Genomic DNA, 19562 nt, shown 5'->3' on the forward strand with positions numbered 1-19562 from the left:
TTGTGACAATCACCTAAATTATGCTCAATGTGGCGAAAGTTACATAAACTCACTCACTCACTACCGTATCCTCATTCAAATGAAGTTACACAGTATTCCGATACATACCAGTGACGGCGAGTGCTTACGTTAGATGTTGTTATCAGACTATGATAAAAAACTATCAATCCCAGCATCTGCAGCAGTGTCGTACCTATAAATCAAACAGCGAGGGAGAGCTGCTTTATCATCTCATCTATATTTCACAGAAAACAAAATCTGTCTAAACCGGACACGGACCAATAAGGATCCCTGTCAGTAACAAGCACAACGTTAACAACGATATCTCACTACTACAAAACATCGACCACCACTGAGTTATCTCTTCATTGCGCCGCTTCCTTGTTACCAAAATAACTCGTTAAAAATAAGGTTTGACCTATGGTTGACTCATCAACAGGGTGTTGTGTTTAGGCCATTGTTAACTTGCACAAATTTCAAGGCACAATATTTTCCCGATTCACAGTAAAGGATACAGTTAATTATATAGGTTACAGTTAATTTCGGATATCTAAACCTGTGAAGATCTGGGTCCAATTCTGTCTACAGCAACCCATGATTCAACTAACGCGATCGTGTGGTAAGGCTCACTGACTTGGTTGACACGTCATCGTATCCCAACTCTGTAGTTCGATCCTCATGATATTAATCACTAGATTGTCTGGTCCAGACTCGACTATATACAGACCGCCGACACATAGCTTGAATATTGCTGAATGCGGCGTTAAACAACAAACAAACAAACAAACAAACAACAATCTGTCTAACCCAAACATCCTTCAAACCTGACTCCTGACTGAATTTGGGTCAAGGGATCGGTTTATCAAATAATATACTACCCATCAAAAGTTTAGACTCACTTGTGTGAATGTAGACACTTACTTCAGTCAACTGTTCTAAACATGATTTTGCAAAATATTCCATTCAGTTTAAAGGTACTGTGTACATATGAACTAATGTATTGTAAAACAAATTCGTAATGTTGTCATGAGTTCAATGAAAGATGAAAGTCAGTGAAAATTGGCGAATTCTTAACAAAACGTTTCAATAAAACGCAGCTGTTCGCGTGAACGATATTTGCACATGCTTTTCAGCAATTTGATGCATGATCCTCGTACAGTTCATCTGCATAAAGTATGCAGTTGGTTCCCCCAAGTTAGTGGAGAAATTCATCTTCGATGTAACCACATATATATGCATAACATATAGTGAGTACTTTAGGTGAGTCTAAACCTTTGATGGGTAGTATATATAAACTCTGTAATCCGGACTAACACCATCATGCACAGTGTTTTTTCCGTGCCAGACAATTTCCTTTTTTTGAGCAGTTTCAAGACTAACCTCAATGATTTCCTAGGTCGGTAATTGGTCTGTGAATCCCAGTCCACCCCACTGCCAAATTATTAAATATCAAGTCCGTCCCTAAAGACTTCACGAATTGTCACACGGGACCACACATTTGCGTATCAATAGCATATTTATTGCATGTTTATGAATAATTTCTTAAGATTTATGAATCTTGTAATATTAGTATTAGTTACATATTATTGTGATTATTAACCTCAGCAAAGGTTCCAGGTAATGATAGACATGTGGAGGATGTTTCCAAATTTGATCTGTGTAAGTACGTACAACGTTATACCTACATCTCGTATCATAGGTCACTGATAACCAGGGACAAATGCTCTCTTTGATTGTTCATAGATAATATGCGTCACGTACACGATGAGTTATATCTAGTTTAGTCTAACAGTCATTAAGTCAAGTGCGTGTAACTAGCTCTATGTCGGGGCTAGTTTCAGGTTTCATACCCTCAGCTTGACATCTGTTGTGCCAGAAATATGGATCGTGTTTTTGTTGCTATAATAGTGCTACTTTCATGTCAACTGCAGTTGTTGAGATGCGACGACGGATTCATCGATGAAGCTTACGATGGATTTACCGTAACTGGAGGCCCGTCTTCTGAAACAGACACTCCTGGTCAGGATTTGATGACAGGGTTTTCACAACAAACAACGCCACACTCGTCGTCGCAGAAAGGAATCAATAAAATGACGACATCAAACAGTATGGGAATAGAGAGTTCTATCAGCCAGGTGACCCTTGAGAAGAAGACAATAACGGCTTCAGTTTCAAACCAACAAACAGTTACTGTACCCAATAATCATGTTCCAGATGGGTCTGTTCCTTCTGTATCAGTTAGCATCAACCCATTTGCAGCGATCGCGGGGTTGCTGATGCAGAGTCCTCAAGCTCAGAACATCCTTGGATTAATATTTGGCCAGAACAACACAGGTAAACTGGAGGAGTTGTTCAGAAACGTCACATCATCAACTGAAGTAGCGGAGTTGTTTGGAAACCTCACATCTTCAGGTCAAGGTGGGCCCAGTCGAGAAGGACTGTCTAAGCTTTTAAACAACCCCTCAGTCCAAGCAGTTATGGAGCAGGTATTTCTGCAAGTTCAAAATATGCTGAAGTCGTTCGTCCCGAACATTTCCCCGTCTCTGGACAATATCACGCCGGCTCAACTGTTTCAGGCTGTTAGTAATATGATCAATGGTTCAGGAACGGGCGGAAATTCGAGCACTGGTGCAATTATGCAAGCGGTTATGTCTGCTTTACCATCAGTATCAGGATCTCTGAGTGCAGCTCTGAAGAATTTCGGCGTTAACGTTAATGCCACCTACGTCATGGAACAGATTTCAGAACTTGTGCCTGTATTCCGCGAGCAAGGCAACGTCACTGCACTCCAAGAGCTTGCTGCCAATGCAACTGGGCCTGTTGGCATGTTGTTGGATGTCTTACCTTTGGCCATCAATCTTGGACAGATGATGAAACCAGAAATGGTTTCAAATGAGAATTTATGTCTGGCTGATTTCAGTGCCTTTGTCCAGGGTCTTCTTTCGAAGCAGATGTGGGCCCTTCGAAGTAAGTTGGTGAGTGAGTTTAACGCCGTTTTGAACAGTGTTGCAGTGAAATCACGGCGTGTCAGTTTAATATGGGAAGAAATCCCGAAGCAATGGCCTCTGCCACTCTGGTGAAAGTCTTAGGGATGGGTATGTTGCTGATACAATCATAGACCCATTGATAGCGAGAATCGCAGCCCTGTGGCACATCTTAGGGATTTCCACAGCGAATTACCAGGCCTTTGACGACTAGGCTACCCGCGACTAATTAATAATAAGAAAAGTGATTAATATATGCATTGCATAAATTTCTCATGTTTACCTCCAAATTGCGTAAAGATAATAATATTTAAATTGAAATCTGTATTGTCATTCGTACTGACGAAAACTATTGATAACATAACAAATGGGTTATATGACGTTATCTTAATGCATAAAATGAATGTTGTTTTGTATATTTTCCTAATTTCCATGTGAAATATGAACATGAAATGTTGAGTTGGATACCCATGAAGCATTATTTTAGTTTCCTCTTAATGTTTGATACAGAGTTTCGGTCTCATGACCACACTGCTCCAAAGTCATCTTTTTTTATCATCGTTATTTTACGCCACAATTCCATCAATTCAAGATATATGACAGCGGCCTGTCAATCTTCAGTCTGGACCACCCAATCCAGTGATTAACATCTCGATCATTGACGCACAATGAGACATTGGGTTACACTTGGGGCACGAAGACATGTATCAAAGAAATCAGCTAGCCGGTCGGCCCGATCTCGTTAGATTAACATGGGTTGCAGAAGATTAATTCGACCCGGGGGGTAGGGGCGACGGATAGCATAGTGATTTCAGCGCCCGCTTTTCACAACAAAGGCACGGGTTCGATTCCCCATATCGGTACATTGTGTGAAACCAATTTCTGGTACCTCCGTGCAGTTGCTGGAATTTTGTTCCAAGCGGTATTAAATCCATCTGTTTTAGATGGAAATATGACCATTCCCTATCTGTTTCTGTTCCTGGTAGAAATATTCAATATTGGTTATTCATTCCGTTATTTAACCTATATACATTGCAGTGTACCTCTTCATCTGGTTTCAGTGTTGGATGCATCTGGGAAGCCAGGTACAAGTATCTTGGAAGGCGCTGTGCAGTTCATCGGGAACTATGATGAGTGTAGGGAGATCTCGGCGACTCTCAACACCACGGTACCCCGTGTTGTACATGGGGAGTACTGGGAATTGACGTTCGCCTTTCCGAAGTTATTGGGAGCGTTTATGGGAGGATCTCTGATAGTGAGTTGTGACAGCAGTGGGTTTGTTTGTTATTTGACCCCACACCCACACCCAGACCCCCGACCGCGTCATACCAAAAGACGTTAAAATATGGTACTTGTTGGTCCCTGCCTGGCGCTCGGCATTAATGGGTACAACAAGGACTGGTCGGCTCGGAGTCAGTATAATGTGTCTGAGTGGGGTATTCATGCTTCACTGCTGCATGGTATCTCAGTGGACTAGCACTATAAAACCAGCTTCAGTCTGGGCTAATACAAGCAGCCGCACATACACATACACTCGCATGCACGTCGTCATATGAGCGAAATATTCTCAAGCACGACGTTAAACCCAATTTCATCTCACCTCACCTGGACCAGACAATCTAGTGATTGACATCATGACCATCTACAGTAGTAGTGGTAGCAGGAGGATGGCACGAGTTCCACAAGTGCTAACTTTGTAGTAAGTGATTATAGTTTTACACCGCTTTAGCAATATTCCAGCAATATCACGGCGGTGACACCAGAAATGGACTTCACACATGGACTTCCCATATGGGGAATCGAACCCGGGTCTTCAACGTGACGAGCGGACGCATTACGCTACACCACAGCCCCGCTAACCTTAGTGAGGATGATAGCGGTTATAGTTGTAGCATGAAAGAAGCATGCAATATTCAGTTATTTTTCTTTAACCACTTAATCACTATATGGCCACTATGGTCGTAGTGGTAGTAGTAGTTTACACCGTAGTTGTAGAAGTGGGGGAAAAGTAGTCGTAGTCTTCAAAGTAGTAGTAGTAGAAATAACACACAAAAACGTCAAATGGTTACTGGGGATGCTCAAAATAACATAACAAACCCCGACTGAAATGGGCTATGAATAATATGTTATCCTTAGATGAAATATGAACATTTACAACAGTGATCATTTCCTTGTGGCTTCTTGTTCAACAGGTCGGGATACCAGGCATCGGTTGGGGCTTCTGTCTTCCTAGGTCCTGCAATGTCAGCTCAGTAACACATGCAGTATCAATGGGCAAGTAACACTTTAGGTTTCCTTTGTCATAGCTAACATATACTATTCAAACAAAAGAAACGCATAACCAGAAATCTGTTGCGAAAATGTTGTATTTTCAAACATGTATATATCGTCCACAAATAGACTTTAGTACATGAATATTTGCATCAGTTCCGAAGAAGGAAATGTCTATACAACCAAGTGGATAATTTTAGATAACAAAGACGTTGAGCGCAATGGTGAACACGTAGCATGGTCCCGATATCGGGTCTCCTGGCTCTCAGTCCAATCTCTCTCGATCTGTTCCGTACTGTTTGACCGGATATCCTCCGAAGTCCAGGCACCTTGCCTGCTGTGCTCTCACTCGTGGCAGTACGATCACGCAAATGTAGTACCCGGATGTACCGATCTTGGGCTGCTGTGGTGACTCGAGGTCTGCTTGTACGGGGACTGTCATTTGTTATACCTGTTTGGTTGTAACGAGATGCAAGCCGTGATATCGTGCTCAGACTAACATTCAAACGCCTGGCAACAGAAGATTGGTAATCTCCAGCGTGCATTCTTTCAATGATGTTCCGTGTCGCAGCGTCAACACGTGGCGTAGTGATTTGACCTTGAAACTCCTTCAAAACGAATGCCGATTTCCGAAAGTAATGTGGAGTTTTATAGCCAGACAGTACATGCTCTTTGCTGCACAATTTCAACTGGGAGGTGATTTCTGTTGCGTTTTGGCGAGGCCTGTTTAATTCTAGTAAGAAATCTCATCAAAATCAACATTTGCAGGTAAAGTCGATTTTTCACGTGTGCAAATGTGTAAAATCATGTTATTAACACTTTTGTTACATATTATGACGACTGTTTGAACACAATAGGTAATTAATGATTTTTAAATACAAAACGCCTATGCGTTTCTTTTTGGATAGTATATTTGACGGCCTCTTTGCTCACAATTAAGCTGTTGGCAGTGATCGAACGGTTTGCAAAAAGCAGTTGATTGCATCTTTGCTCACAGTTAAGATGCTGGCAATGGTGAAACATGAACCCAAAATGCCATTTAAAAAAGTGGTCAAATGCAACTTGTATATTTGGGTTACACGTTCTTGGTAAACTACATATTCCTGTTCATTTGGGGGTTCAGTCCCACTCGGAACAGTTTGCATTAAGTATTTAAGCGCATCGCAACCAATGTGTTGGCAATGATTAAACTGTATGGATATGTTTTTGTCGTGTACAGTACCTTTAGAATGGCTTGGCACCGAGTTAATATCCGCTTCTCCAAGTACCACTGATGACTGGAAGGAGGATGCAAGCGCCATTGCAGCAGTGTGAGTCGACATTATAATACGTCCTGGCAATCGGAAGGTATTGGCTTGTACAACTGAACAGGAGGTGGCTGCAATGTTCTCAGCCACTATTATTTGCGAAATGTGTGCTTAAGTTTGGGTGCTTACTGTCCATCAGTAGGAATCGTTTCCAATACAAGAAAACCGAAGCCACCATCTTACCCACTGCTGGAATTGCCTTCTTTAGAGATTAGACGTGTTATTACAAGCAGTAGTCAATATACGAATAAACTCCATTATGCCATGACATTTGATGGACTACCCAAGCTTTTTCTTATGTTGTTTCCTGAAATGTTGTTTCTTGTTGCAAATAATGCAAACATTGATGTTGCAGGGTTATTTTAGTCCTGATTGCTTCGTTATCGGTGATCGGAACATGCTACGACGTGGTGTCTGGGTGGCTGGCCCTACGGAAAGCAAACAGAGACGATGAAGAGGAGTTTGTGGACGGATTTAAAGAATCCAAGGCTTTCGTCTCCGAGGACGGCAACCGCATCTGGCGCCTTAGTAACGGCATCTCGATGGTAGCAATGAATGGCAGGAGGGTGTACCCCATGGAAGAAGACGGGGACCAGATGACCACAGTGATGGGTGGCGGTGACGGGGGGCACCTGCAGGAAGAGGACAGTGATGATGATGAGAGACCACACACATTCAACACCACTTACAATGACAGTAAGAATATCACGTTTAAGTGGCTCAGTGAATTTGGTTTCAAGCTGCGTATAACAATATTTAGTGATGCCACGTGTCAGCTCCCTGGAGGTAAAGGTCAAAGATAAAACATGTTTTAGACACTTACCGTTTTAATGACACCAGTGAACTCTGGTATGGTGCTGACAAACTTGGAACCATAATCAGATTGAACCTGGAGTCTTGCATGGTGAAAGTATGCATCTGTGTACAGAGAACTTCGCCGACTGAGAAACACTGGACCAAAATAAGACGGCTAACGCTTCTTAGTCCGGAGTGATTTACCAACATAAGTAACAAGCGTCGTGTTTGCTGCTGTTTGTTGTTTTATACCTCACTCACCATGGTTTAGATATATGACCAGGTCCCGCTTCTAATGTTGCCGTAAGTCTATGTGAAAGCATGGGAATGTTATTATTTACGGTCGGTATAGCAAGAATATAGCACTTAACATTTTCTTTTTAATGACAAATATTCATGCTTTTCCGCCTCTCCTATTAACATAGGCTTTGGTCGTCAACTGTTGTTGGCCTTCTCCATCACACGGAACGCGGAGAAGATACTCAGCAGCGCATCAGTGGAGGGCAATCTTGGCTGCATCCATGGCATCCGGGTCCTCAGTATGGCATGGGTCATCCTCGGACACAGTTTGTCAAGGGCAACATTTAACACAGGTAAAGTTACAAAACGTTTTGTAAGTTTGTTGTTTTACGCTGCACGCATCTGCATTTCAACTATATGACGGCAGTGTGTAAATAATCTAACATGGACCAGATAACCCAGTGATTGACATCATGTGCATCGATCTTTAAAATTGGCATACAATGACAATCATTTTATAAATGATATCACAGCTTAATCATACGGACGTCCATTAGGGCCTGTTTTAAATTTCCTAGCTTGTATCTTGGAAAGTTTAGTTATATCCGACATTGTCAAGTCAGAGCTGAAAGTGAAAACCTTTCAACATAGTAATACTATCTTAAACTTCTAGCTTAGGGGCTCTGTCATTTGATATTCTGATTTGGTTTTGGGGCCTGGGATTTCATCGAAAAACATAGATAGTCCCTGAAAATGCTTTGAAAGAATAATTATGCTTCAGACTGTTGTAAAAACAGAAATAGTACCCCCAAAACTTTTAGGCTCATTAGTATTTGAAAAGTAACATCTAGTCTCCATACAAACTTCACCCCACCCCACCCTCCAAACCCCCACCCCATATCCCTCCTCCGAACATAATATAGTCGGTTCCTTTAATGAAGTTTAACTTAAGAAATTTAAAAGATGTCTTGGTCCAATTTGGCTTCCGTATAATCACGTCTGGGATGTATCCATGTTTGACTCTCCATATTTGTATGCAAAATATGTTATTTTCGCTGTTTCTTTTTCATTTTTGAAATTCTAACATTTTATATTCAGAATCACTTCTGCCACTATGAACGTGAAAATGTTGTCCCCTTATAACAAGAAAGGGGCCTAGTGGTTAAAGTCTTGACTTGCGACGCCAAAGACCCGGTTTCGATTCCCCACATGGGTACAATGTGCGAAGCCCATTTCTGGTGTCCCCCGCCGCGATGTTGCTGGGATATTGCTAAAAGCGGCGTAAAACCAAACTCACTCACTCACTCACTATAACAAGAAAGCTATCTAGGATGTGATGGAAATATTGTCTGTGCAGCTGAGAACTTGGTTGACTTCCTGGACAGGATCAAAGACTTTACCATGCAGGCTGTAATCAACGGTCCGCTCTCAGTGGACACCTTCTTCCTCCTGAGGTAGAGTACAGCATTCTGCAGCTGTCACATGACTTACCATGTACCACTAACTGAGATTTTAACACTATATAGTTGTTAATGTTATTTGCAGAATCAACACCATAGCATACATACATAAAACATAGTTTATTCTCGAAAGCCACCAGTGGTGGTACAATAGACATATTGAATAACGAGATAGAGGGAATTTACATTGATTCATAAAGTTAACACACAAACACTTGGAAAATATATCAAGAAATACAGATATTACATTAAAAATGTGTATAATATTTTAAACTTAATTACAAATTTAATCGTTTTGATATAATGTTTATGTAAGACTTGGGTAATTGCGGTGGTTGCGTAACAATTACGTCTCACGGGAAAAGGGATGGGCAAGTGTGTCTATTGCGCGAAGTGCTCCAGTCAAAGATGACACAACACAAAAAGACAGTAACAATATGTATTAAAATAAAAGTCTTGGTAACAGAGTTGCAAGTTTCGACTGCACAGTCCAGGTGAAACCTAAAAAACAAGTTGGCTTGTTGTCACCTCGACAGTGCAGGCAGAAAGAGCCATTGTACAGATACAATAATGAAAATAAATAATAATCCGACTGATATATAGGATGTGACGACAATACTTATTAGGGGAAACAATATTATTAGAGAATATATAAACACAATATTGGAACAAAAGTATATGTGCATATATGAGCACACAACCCAAAAGAGTATTTACATAAATAACTTTAATTATATAACCCAAAAGAATCGTCACACCCCTCCTATCAGAGGATTTACATGGGGCCCAACCTGAGGTGAGGTGAAAGTCACAATAACTTTAATGGCCAATGGGAAGTATAAAAATACATATATATATACACAAAGTGGGGAAAAATTTATACCCAACACATTTGGAATGTATGAAAACCGGTTTGATTGATATACACAATAGCCACGACAGGACACCTGGCCTGTACGACACATGTGGCTAAGGGAAATGGGGTATGACTGCCTGTTGGATGATCATACTAGTCAATATGAGGCTAGCTCCAACAGAATGTCAATACACCCAGTAGGTACACCACTTGGGGCTACCCAGAATGAACACCAAATTATAGTAAGTAAATTGACAATATGTAATAAACGGATATTACATGATTTATATTACTACAATATGTAGGTATATTAATGGCCATATAATATAATACATTTTTATTGAATAAACTGTGACTTCACTTTCACATCAAGTGGGTAAACATACTAAAATATGATTGATATAGTTGCATGGTACCGGTAGCCAATGCTATGTTAAGATAACCATGAAGCAGACGACGGACCCTAGTTTTGTTTACATCCGGTGCAGCCATTTTGTAATGGAGCCGGACGGGAGCCGGAGAATGCCGAGGTGAGCCGAAGACAGCCCAGGCTGTGTGCTGCTCAGTGGAGAGGTCAGCACTGGTCAGTGAGCATGACCGCCACTAATTGGTTCCAGCTGATACCGTGATACTCTAACTGAGCACATGGTGTGGAAACCGGGAGAGTGATACAGCCACTTTTTAAAATTAGAATAAAATGGCAAAAAGAGTTCTGTTGTTAGCAGCAACAAGTTGTAAATAAATGGAATTTTGAATTTAGCAATGAGCTAGAGACAATTTTGACTGACAGTCAGCAAATTAATGCTAAACACAGAAAGTATTTTACTTAAATGAATTTCTAGATGAAAATATATTACAATGAGTACATGTCATTTATTCTTGCCATCGAGTGCACGTTTGGACAGTCACAGATGAGTGACCTTTCGCCAGATTGGCACAGCAAGAATAATTGATGACAGTGACTCAACACTTGTTTTAATTGTGATTTAACAAATTAAAAAATACATTAATTTAAAAGCCGCAGATAATTACTTATCCTGCTAACAACATAACTATGCATTGGAATTTAGTACAGAAGACCTAGTTGCAATATGGAAGCAAACTGAGGTTCTTACCTAAAAAACAAGTTGGCTTGTTGTCACCTCGACAGTGCAGGCAGAAAGAGGAAGATTTCAGGCTTGGGGGGTCCCACGCTCCCTCTTGCCCCTGTCATGTGACAACATAGCCCCTGGGGATTGGCTAAAAAAAAAAACTGTTGCCATGGAACCCATGGCACCAGTGCCTTGAGCCCCAGAACCCTATCAGGTAACTGGTAAAGGGCAGGATATTGGGTTACTTGTGCAAGAGACTAGGACAAAATATCCAGCCTTTACATTTATAAATATTGCGAGGTTGCGCAATATATTAGTTCTTCTTGAATTAAATAAGTTTGCCATCCTTAGTGTATTAGGCCAGTGCACATATTTATTAGGAATAAGCTGAGATCGATCCAGCGCAAAAACGTCACATTTAAACAAACAAATGAGAGTAATCTGCAATTGCAGGAGAATTGCATAATGGACAAATTCTTTCTTCTGTGGGTACACCACTCCAGCGGCCAGTTTCAATCGGGAACATATACTACAGGTCAAAAGATGGTATTGCATCGGACATGATGTTTGTCTGTGATGTATCAAAGTTTGAAATGTTCTCCACATGTCTACCACTAAACGTTTGGCGGCTATCGTGATGTTCTAACCTTGATCAAACCTCCGGATAAGAGCATGAGTGAAGAAGTATGAGTTGTGGATGCTACCAGCAGTGCAGGACATAGGCTTACCATTTTCACTGCCATGCAATGTATGTTTTCAGATAAAGACTGATAACTGATTTTTCATGTATTCTTTCCATCCATAAGATTCTCTGCTAAAGCAGAATCGATTACACAAATCGTCATAAACTAATACAAAAGCCATTTCATTGTTCATCCGAAGAAAATTCTGAAACATATATCACAATGCGTCAAATCTTGAACAAGAGCGAAAGGTAAACAAATGTGAGTTGCTGATGCTAAAATTAGTGCACGATATATGCTTACAATTTTCGCTGACATGGAATATGTATTATCAGATAAAGTGTGAGAAATATGTTTCGACAGATAATGGAGACTGGTTATTCTCTGGCCTTGACTTACATATTTACGTCTTCACAGCGGCTGTTTGGTCTGTTATTTGTTCCTGAAAGAGTCCAAGAAGTCAATCACAGGGAGACCAACCGTAAAGCAAATGGTGTTATACTACGTTCACCGATACTGGAGGTAAGGAGAGTTAAGACACCACAATAAGAATTGTTACATACACTTATTTAGGTCTACTTGCATACAGGATAGACACAGGAAGGCGCTGCGGAAACAATGATATACGATCTTTACAAATAATTGTTATTATTAATTCGTTATCTAATTGGTTTTCTGATACTGGAAGGTTCTACTCTGTTTTCTTCAAAATGTCTCCCATGAAAGTTTTTATTAGTGCATTAATATATGCAGAGTGCATTGAGTGCATTCATGAACAACCATGAACATGTTTCGTTTTCAATATTGCACGTTCGAAATTTACATGCACCAACTTATTACGTGTGACTAATTCATTGCTCTTTGTGATTTCTTATAGACTGACCCCAGTTTACATGATCTTTATCATGGCGTATACAGGGTTATTGCGCCACCTCGTGGAAGGGCCTTTGCCAACTGCTGACAAACTGAAACACTCAGACTACTGCCGCTCAAACTGGTGGACTAATTTACTGTACATTAACAACATCTACAAGAATGACGAAATGGTAATGTATGCATACATTGACTATCGGGGCGTTGACATCCAATGTAATTCTATGCCAAAGAAATGGAGGAGATTGTTGTATGACAATGCTAGTGAAATATAGACTTATGACTTTCATTTCATATAAATTGAGATATTGTGTATTATTTTTTATATTTTTTTTAGATAGGTATATTATAACGGAATATAACAGTTAAATGCTTAATTTGTGTTGCAATGTTAGTAAAACATAGACACAACTTTAATGACATATTTCCCGCAAAATAATTTGCGATATTATCTCTTTTTTCATTTGCTTTTTAGATGAGCATCTTTTAATGGAATAAAACAGTTAAACAGTCTGTAGGTGAATATAAAGAAATCAAAGTTAAATGTAGCAACAAATGGTGAATATGGGTTTTGCCTCTAAAAAGTCCAATACTTGCAACTTCCGAGAACTGGAACAACTGAGCTTTGTGAAATTTGATTTTTGAACGAGATTTGAACCATGTTTCATAAGTTGCCCTCATATGACCTTGACCTTTAAGAGGTCACTTTTGTAACATTTTCATTACCATTTTGCAGTGTCTCGGGTGGTCTTGGTTTCTGGCCAATGACATGCAGTTCCATGTTGTGGCCCCTTTGGCGCTTCTTCCAATTGCTTTTGGGTAAGAACTTTCAAATCTGTAAGTAGTCTGTTAAAGGGAATAAAATGCTTTTCTTTCTGGTTTTGTTAGTATCACGAGCAGATATGTATGTTTACATTGTACTGAAGATAAGTCCATGTATAGTTCTGTTTAAGGTATATCCACATATGGACTAACGAGTAAAACAAAGTTTACTCTTTTAAACCGAGAATAGGTTTTAATACATTAATTAAAGAAACTGAGCATTAGGGTATGGATGACGGACCATTGTGAGACTACGTCCGAGATACCAACAAGCTGGGCACATACTGGACAGTTCACGAAGCAAAGGAAGGTGAGACCACCCCGCATTGACCAACGTCTGAGCTACCGCATCTTGACGTTGACGTCATCGGCGTTGGGAGACACATCATCTGGCACAGACGTGGTTGTCGTTGGTACTATTCAGGCGAACGGAAGGCTTTATGGTGCGCCCAAGAGGTTGTTTTTGAGGACGTAACGTCATGGTGTCGGGCAGGGTTTGTGGACAAAGGAAGACACGCCATATCATCATCGTGTCATCATCCATAGAAAATTTGATTTCTAGCGATACAAGGATGTCATATCTCTTCAAGCTGCATTTTTGTATCACGAATACACAATGTTGGCACCATCCCAGGGCCTTATAATACACGAATAATCAGTACTCTACACAAGAACATCTCTAAGGTCATCTTGGACACAACGCCCAAACCTGCCGAACATCATATAGTTACCCGAATTGGTTGTGGTACCGTCTGTACCATGACGTCACCAGGCTGTCATCGATGAAACATCATGCCTGTTTGGAAACCCGTCGAAGACCGTGATGCCATTAACATAGGGGCTATTGAAAACGTTTAGAAGATTTGTTACAACAGCATTATATGACCTCATGTGTGTTTGATTTCATTTTGTTCCAAAGTGCTTCTAAAATTGTTGTTTTGTCTTGTGCTGTTTATGATTGACCTAATAAAATACATTTTTAATGTTTTCCGTTTTATTTTGTTGAGCAATGCAAGTCAGTTTATGTTTTGTTTTGATCAGGAAATTATTTCACGTCAAATTTCAACTGAGTTCTTTGTTTTTCGACATAAGCCAGAAGGCCCATTATATTCTACTTTGGGTAGATTTGTTATATCAGAAACATCTCAAATTTCAAGTGTAATTCCTAGTTTTCTCCGCATGTGTTAAGTTTGAGGAACATTGATGTGATAGGTTTTGAAGGATATGTTCCATGAAATATATTAACAAGTGAGCAAAAGTTTTGATTGCATAGCAAAATAACTATCATTACTCCCTTGCTCTGTTGTTTCCAGACTAGATGCTCTGGGAATAATTGTGATGTTTGCGTTCCTAGTGATCCATATATCTACATTCGGATATTTTGAATATCATCTCAAAGGAGCAACTATTACGCTGTAAGTGCATTTGTTGTTTCTCGAAATCAAGATTTGTTTGTCCGTGGTTTTTTCTTCTACCAATGTATACGATCTAACCTAGTGGTTAAAGCGTTCGCTCGTCACTCCCATGACCCGGGTTCGATTCCCCTTATGGATGCTATGTGTGAAGTCCGTTTCCGTCACCTGCTGTGATATTGCTGGAATATGGTATAATCGGCGGCGTTGAACAATGCTCACACAATCACTCATTATAGTGGTGACTTGTGCTAAGTGTTAACAGTTAAATTTGTTGTGAGCTGCATGGCGACATTCCGTAGATACTCCAGTTGACACAATGAAAATCGTTTCCCTCATTTGGATGCATTGAGCTATAACCGCTGTCTCTTGTTGTGAAATTTGAACTTACCCACAATCAATCTGGGACGATCTGTTGTCCTTAGTGCTGTTCATATCATTTTGGAAAACATGAGTGTCAGTCGAGGGTATCAGTTAGACCTTACTCAGTATGTTTCTATGTTCAAATTATCCATCAATGGTTTGCTTGTACCAAGACCCAAACCTGTTTGGACATCATGCTGTCAGTACATTTTTGTGTGACTTCACGGTGTTATATGTTGTTTTACAATAGGCACCACTCTGACTATTCCAAGTACATATACGCTGTACCTTGGTGTAGAGTTGGAGTATTTGGAATCGGCTTGTTCCTTGGATACGTTCTTCATAAAACCAAGTGCAAAGTCAAATTACCAAGGGTGAGTGTAGACTATCATCGTCATATTCAGGACCATTATACATCATTAAGACCGCACCAGTGGTCTAGTGGAAAGAGCGTCTTTCCGGAACGTGGAAGGGTTGCGGTTCCGGTCCCATTCGAATCGAACCAATAGTCTTTGGGAGATGATACTTTTGTACGTGTTACTTGTTTGCTCCTCAGATACCAACGACCAATGTTATGATACACCTCATGCTTTTAAAGCCAACGTGCGATTTTCCGTTAATATGGCCACTTCGCTCAACATTTCCAAAAAGCAAAATATAGCCATTACGCAATTATTATTGTTCGAAATTAATGGATTTGGTATATGTACAGCTAATAGTGGGTTTCAAAATGTATGATCTGTATCTTGTGGCAAAATAAAGTTTGACATGTTTTGACCAAGCTTCAAATGATCTAGCCGCCATATAGCTAGAATATTGCTGAGTGCGGCGTAAAACTAAACTTACTCACTCACCCAAATGATCTACTGCTCTGGTAATTCTTAATTTTCTCCCTTTACATTTTAAACCTCGATAGTAGATCGTAACATACATGTTCTGATTTTGTGTGCATTATAAGGTATAACCTGGTTTTTTTTACCTGTAAACATCGTCTCTCTGACGTTGTAGAAGTGAGAAAACTGAACTTTGGCATATAAGTTTCTCTTATGATGATAAGCTATCTTATTTTAAAGATTTAAATATTCGTCTTAGATGTAAGTACTGACCAACCCGTGAAGATCAAGGTTGGAATTGGTCTTCAGTAACCCATGATTGTCGTAAGAGGCGACTAACGGGATCGGGTGGTCAGACTCGCTGACTTGGTTGACACATGTGATCGTATCCCGATAGTGAAGATGCCGGTGATCCATGGATTGTCTGGCCTAGACACAATTATTTACAGGCCGCCGCTATATAGCTGAAATATTCGCTGTGCTGAATGCGTCGTTAAACAACAACAAACAACTTCTTGCAAGTTATTGTCTTTGATGACATTGTGTCGACCAAATATCCAAGTGAGCTTCAGATATCAATGGCGGGCGAAAGGGTAGCCTAGTTGTTGAAGCGTTCACTCATCACGCCGAAGACCCGGGTTCAATTCCCCAAATTGGTTCAACGTGTGAAGCCAGTCCTGGTGTCCTCTGCATGGTTTTATTGCTGGAATATTGCTAACAGCTGCGTAAAACTATACTCACTCACTCACTCACTCACTCACTTACTACAGTGTCAGTGGCAATATTTAAGCAACGTTTAAATGCTTTGACTGATGCTGTTATGATTTCAACAATGGCATATTGAAATGATTCTAGTTTCTATTAAGAACCCCAAAATGTATACCTTAAGGGACAAATGCCATGTCAGTAATAATGGATGGTTTCCACAACAGTTCGTCCTTGTCCTTGGATGGCAGCTGGCCCTGGCTATTGGCCTGATGTGCGCATATTTCCCTTACGATGACTGGAAGGATGGCATTCCTGACTGGGATCTGAACACAACAATCATCTTTACAACCTTGTCCAGACCCGGATGGGCGGTATTCGTGTCTTGGATTATATTTGTGTGCTGTACAGGAAATGGAGGTTGGTATGCTTAACTCCAGTACTAATGTTTGTTCTATGAATTTGTGTTTTCTTATTACTGAAAATGGTATCTCTATTTAGTTCCTCGTTTCCCATTGATGTCGACAAAACGACCAAATGGTTAAATGGTGTTTCTTAATCCATCATGGCCTCAGAAAGATATGACTATTGTTTTACAAAGGTGAACCGGCAACGCTGGAGAATAACAGAGCTCAGTTACCTGATAAAATAGGTTCCGATTGGTGGCAAAATAATTGTTAAAATGACATGAATGGATCATTGCATATCACGAATAAAATGGGTGCTCACGAAAAGGGAACATGTGTATTTCTTTACTGGCTTTCTGCTGTCAGAAGTTTTATCAATAAAACAAATCGTGTGAACTATCCAGAAGTTTTTTTCTGATACTTTTAGTATCAGCCTGTGTTCGGGTCTTGTACCCTTATATTTTTCCGTGATAAAAATCTGATGCAACCTTTTACTGAACGCAAATAATGTGGGTCCGACACTCAAACGTACAGAATGTACCCGGGAAAATATATACTACAAACAAAAAGGATGGGAACGCCCTAAAATTTGATAGTCATATATAAACAGACACGTGGTGAGGTCATTTATACTCTAAGGTAAATGCAACATTTTGTGTGCTTAATGGGCACATGTTGGAACATGCAGTGAAGTAACTGATTCTGTCTTCCACATGCACTAGACTGTTGCGTTTGGGCGTTTGAATCAAACATGGTGCTGGTGTGTTTCAGCACCCTTGTTTTTCGCTTTTTTTGACATTGTTTCTTTCACTCAGACTCAACGAATATTGACTCAGTTACTTCACTGCAGGTTCCAACATGTCGTCTAAAGTGCCCTGAAAGCACACAAGAAGTTGCATTTACCTTAGAGTATAAATAACCTCACCACGTGTCTGTTTATATATGCCTATCAAATTTTAGGGCGTTCCCATCCTTTTTGTTTGTAGTATATACTGCGTCACGAGAGACCCATAGTAATATTCATTGCACCAGATTCATGACAAGAAATATAGGATTCCTGTGCGTAAAATAACCAAATGATTAAATCAATTTAACAATTAGATATGATTCCATACATGATACCGTTTTATTAGTTTACATATTTCCTGTATAGGCCCTTGGGTCTAGCAAGTGTAAGTCCCTGGGACCGGTAATTTTGTAGGTCAAGGTAAAACTATATGATGTGACGTCATTGAGACATGGTCCCTAATTTGTCACTTTGTGTCATACCAGGTGTGGTCAACAGGCTATTGTCGTGGGGTGTGTGGATACCGCTAGGAAGACTTACCTACGGGGCCTATCTCATCCACCCTGCACTCTTAGCGTACACCACGTTCTCTACGAGGACACTGGTGTACTTCAACATAGTACACTTCGTGAGTAACCTAATTACCTGTGGAAAAAATCTTACCTGTGTCGAAAAGACAGACACAACAGTTTGTTCCCAAATATATGAAAACATGTTTTGCCTATATTTGTCGCTGGACATTCTGAGTGTATAAACAGTGAGTGAGTATGGTTTTACGCCGCTTTCAGCCATATGTTAGTAATATCACACCGGGGGTATGCCAGACATAGGCTTCACACATTGTATCCATGTGAGAAACGAATCCGGATATTTGGCGAGAAGAGCGATTAATCTATTATATTAATAATATCCCATGCTTTTCTGTAATATATCCTGTAATTAACGTTTTGAAATCTTACTGATACTCTTCAAAACTGTCTCTGACAACTAATTAAAAATATTTTCCTCATAGATTAGAAATATGATAGCAACATCACATGTAGTGTTTATTAATTAAATAGAAAATATAAAGACGATTGCCTTGACAGGCCCTAATGTATATTTCTATTTTTTAACAGAGTTATAACTTCATTGGGACATTTGTTGTGTCTTACGGCCTGGCCTTCATCTTATGTGTGTTGGTGGAGTCGCCGTGTGTGGGGCTGGAGAAGGCGGTGTTGACGAAGATGAAACTGAAAAGAAGTTGAAGGACATGTTGTCGTGTGAAATATGTGTGATTTTGTGAATTGTATATAAACTCTATCTCTTTGTGACCCCGCGACGCTGGAAAGATAGAGACTTCAATTCAATTGCCTTTTCTAACATACCTGACTGAATTATCTGATTCTGTGAATAATGTGTAATTCTATGAAGTGAGGTACACTTACAGAATACTATAATTATATACATTCTATTGTGTGCGTGAGGCTCCTATATATAGAAGAAACAGAGAGCGCGAGCCTGCGAGAGATCCAATAAAAATACGAATTTAAGGTAAAAAATAAGGTTAAAATCGAATTCCTCACCTTACTTCCGGTTTAGGAAACCTAAACTGGGGATTTTAACAGCGTTCACTGACGTAAACAGAGTAAAAAGTAATCGTGTGTTGAAATTTTATTCAAATGCATGCTGGG

The 19562-nt window shown here is 40.0% G+C and overlaps 1 protein-coding gene across 1 annotated transcript; it reads left to right on the plus strand.

The window, feature by feature from the left end:
- The first annotated feature begins 2090 nt into the window (after positions 1-2090).
- Positions 2091-19136, plus strand: LOC124272398 (nose resistant to fluoxetine protein 6-like). Its single transcript, XM_046707565.1, has 14 exons — positions 2091-2967; positions 4046-4255; positions 6475-6565; positions 6918-7258; positions 7783-7950; positions 8955-9051; positions 12105-12209; positions 12565-12733; positions 13297-13379; positions 14696-14797; positions 15408-15531; positions 16923-17115; positions 18375-18517; positions 19008-19136. Exons 1-14 carry the CDS (start codon positions 2091-2093, stop codon positions 19134-19136), a joined length of 2832 nt encoding a protein of 943 aa, XP_046563521.1.
- The last annotated feature ends 426 nt before the right edge of the window (positions 19137-19562 follow it).

Source organism: Haliotis rubra, unplaced genomic scaffold, assembly GCF_003918875.1.
Source record: "Haliotis rubra isolate DU_JTF1 unplaced genomic scaffold, ASM391887v1 Scf17, whole genome shotgun sequence".
Classification (NCBI taxonomy): Eukaryota; Metazoa; Mollusca; class Gastropoda; order Lepetellida; family Haliotidae; genus Haliotis; species Haliotis rubra.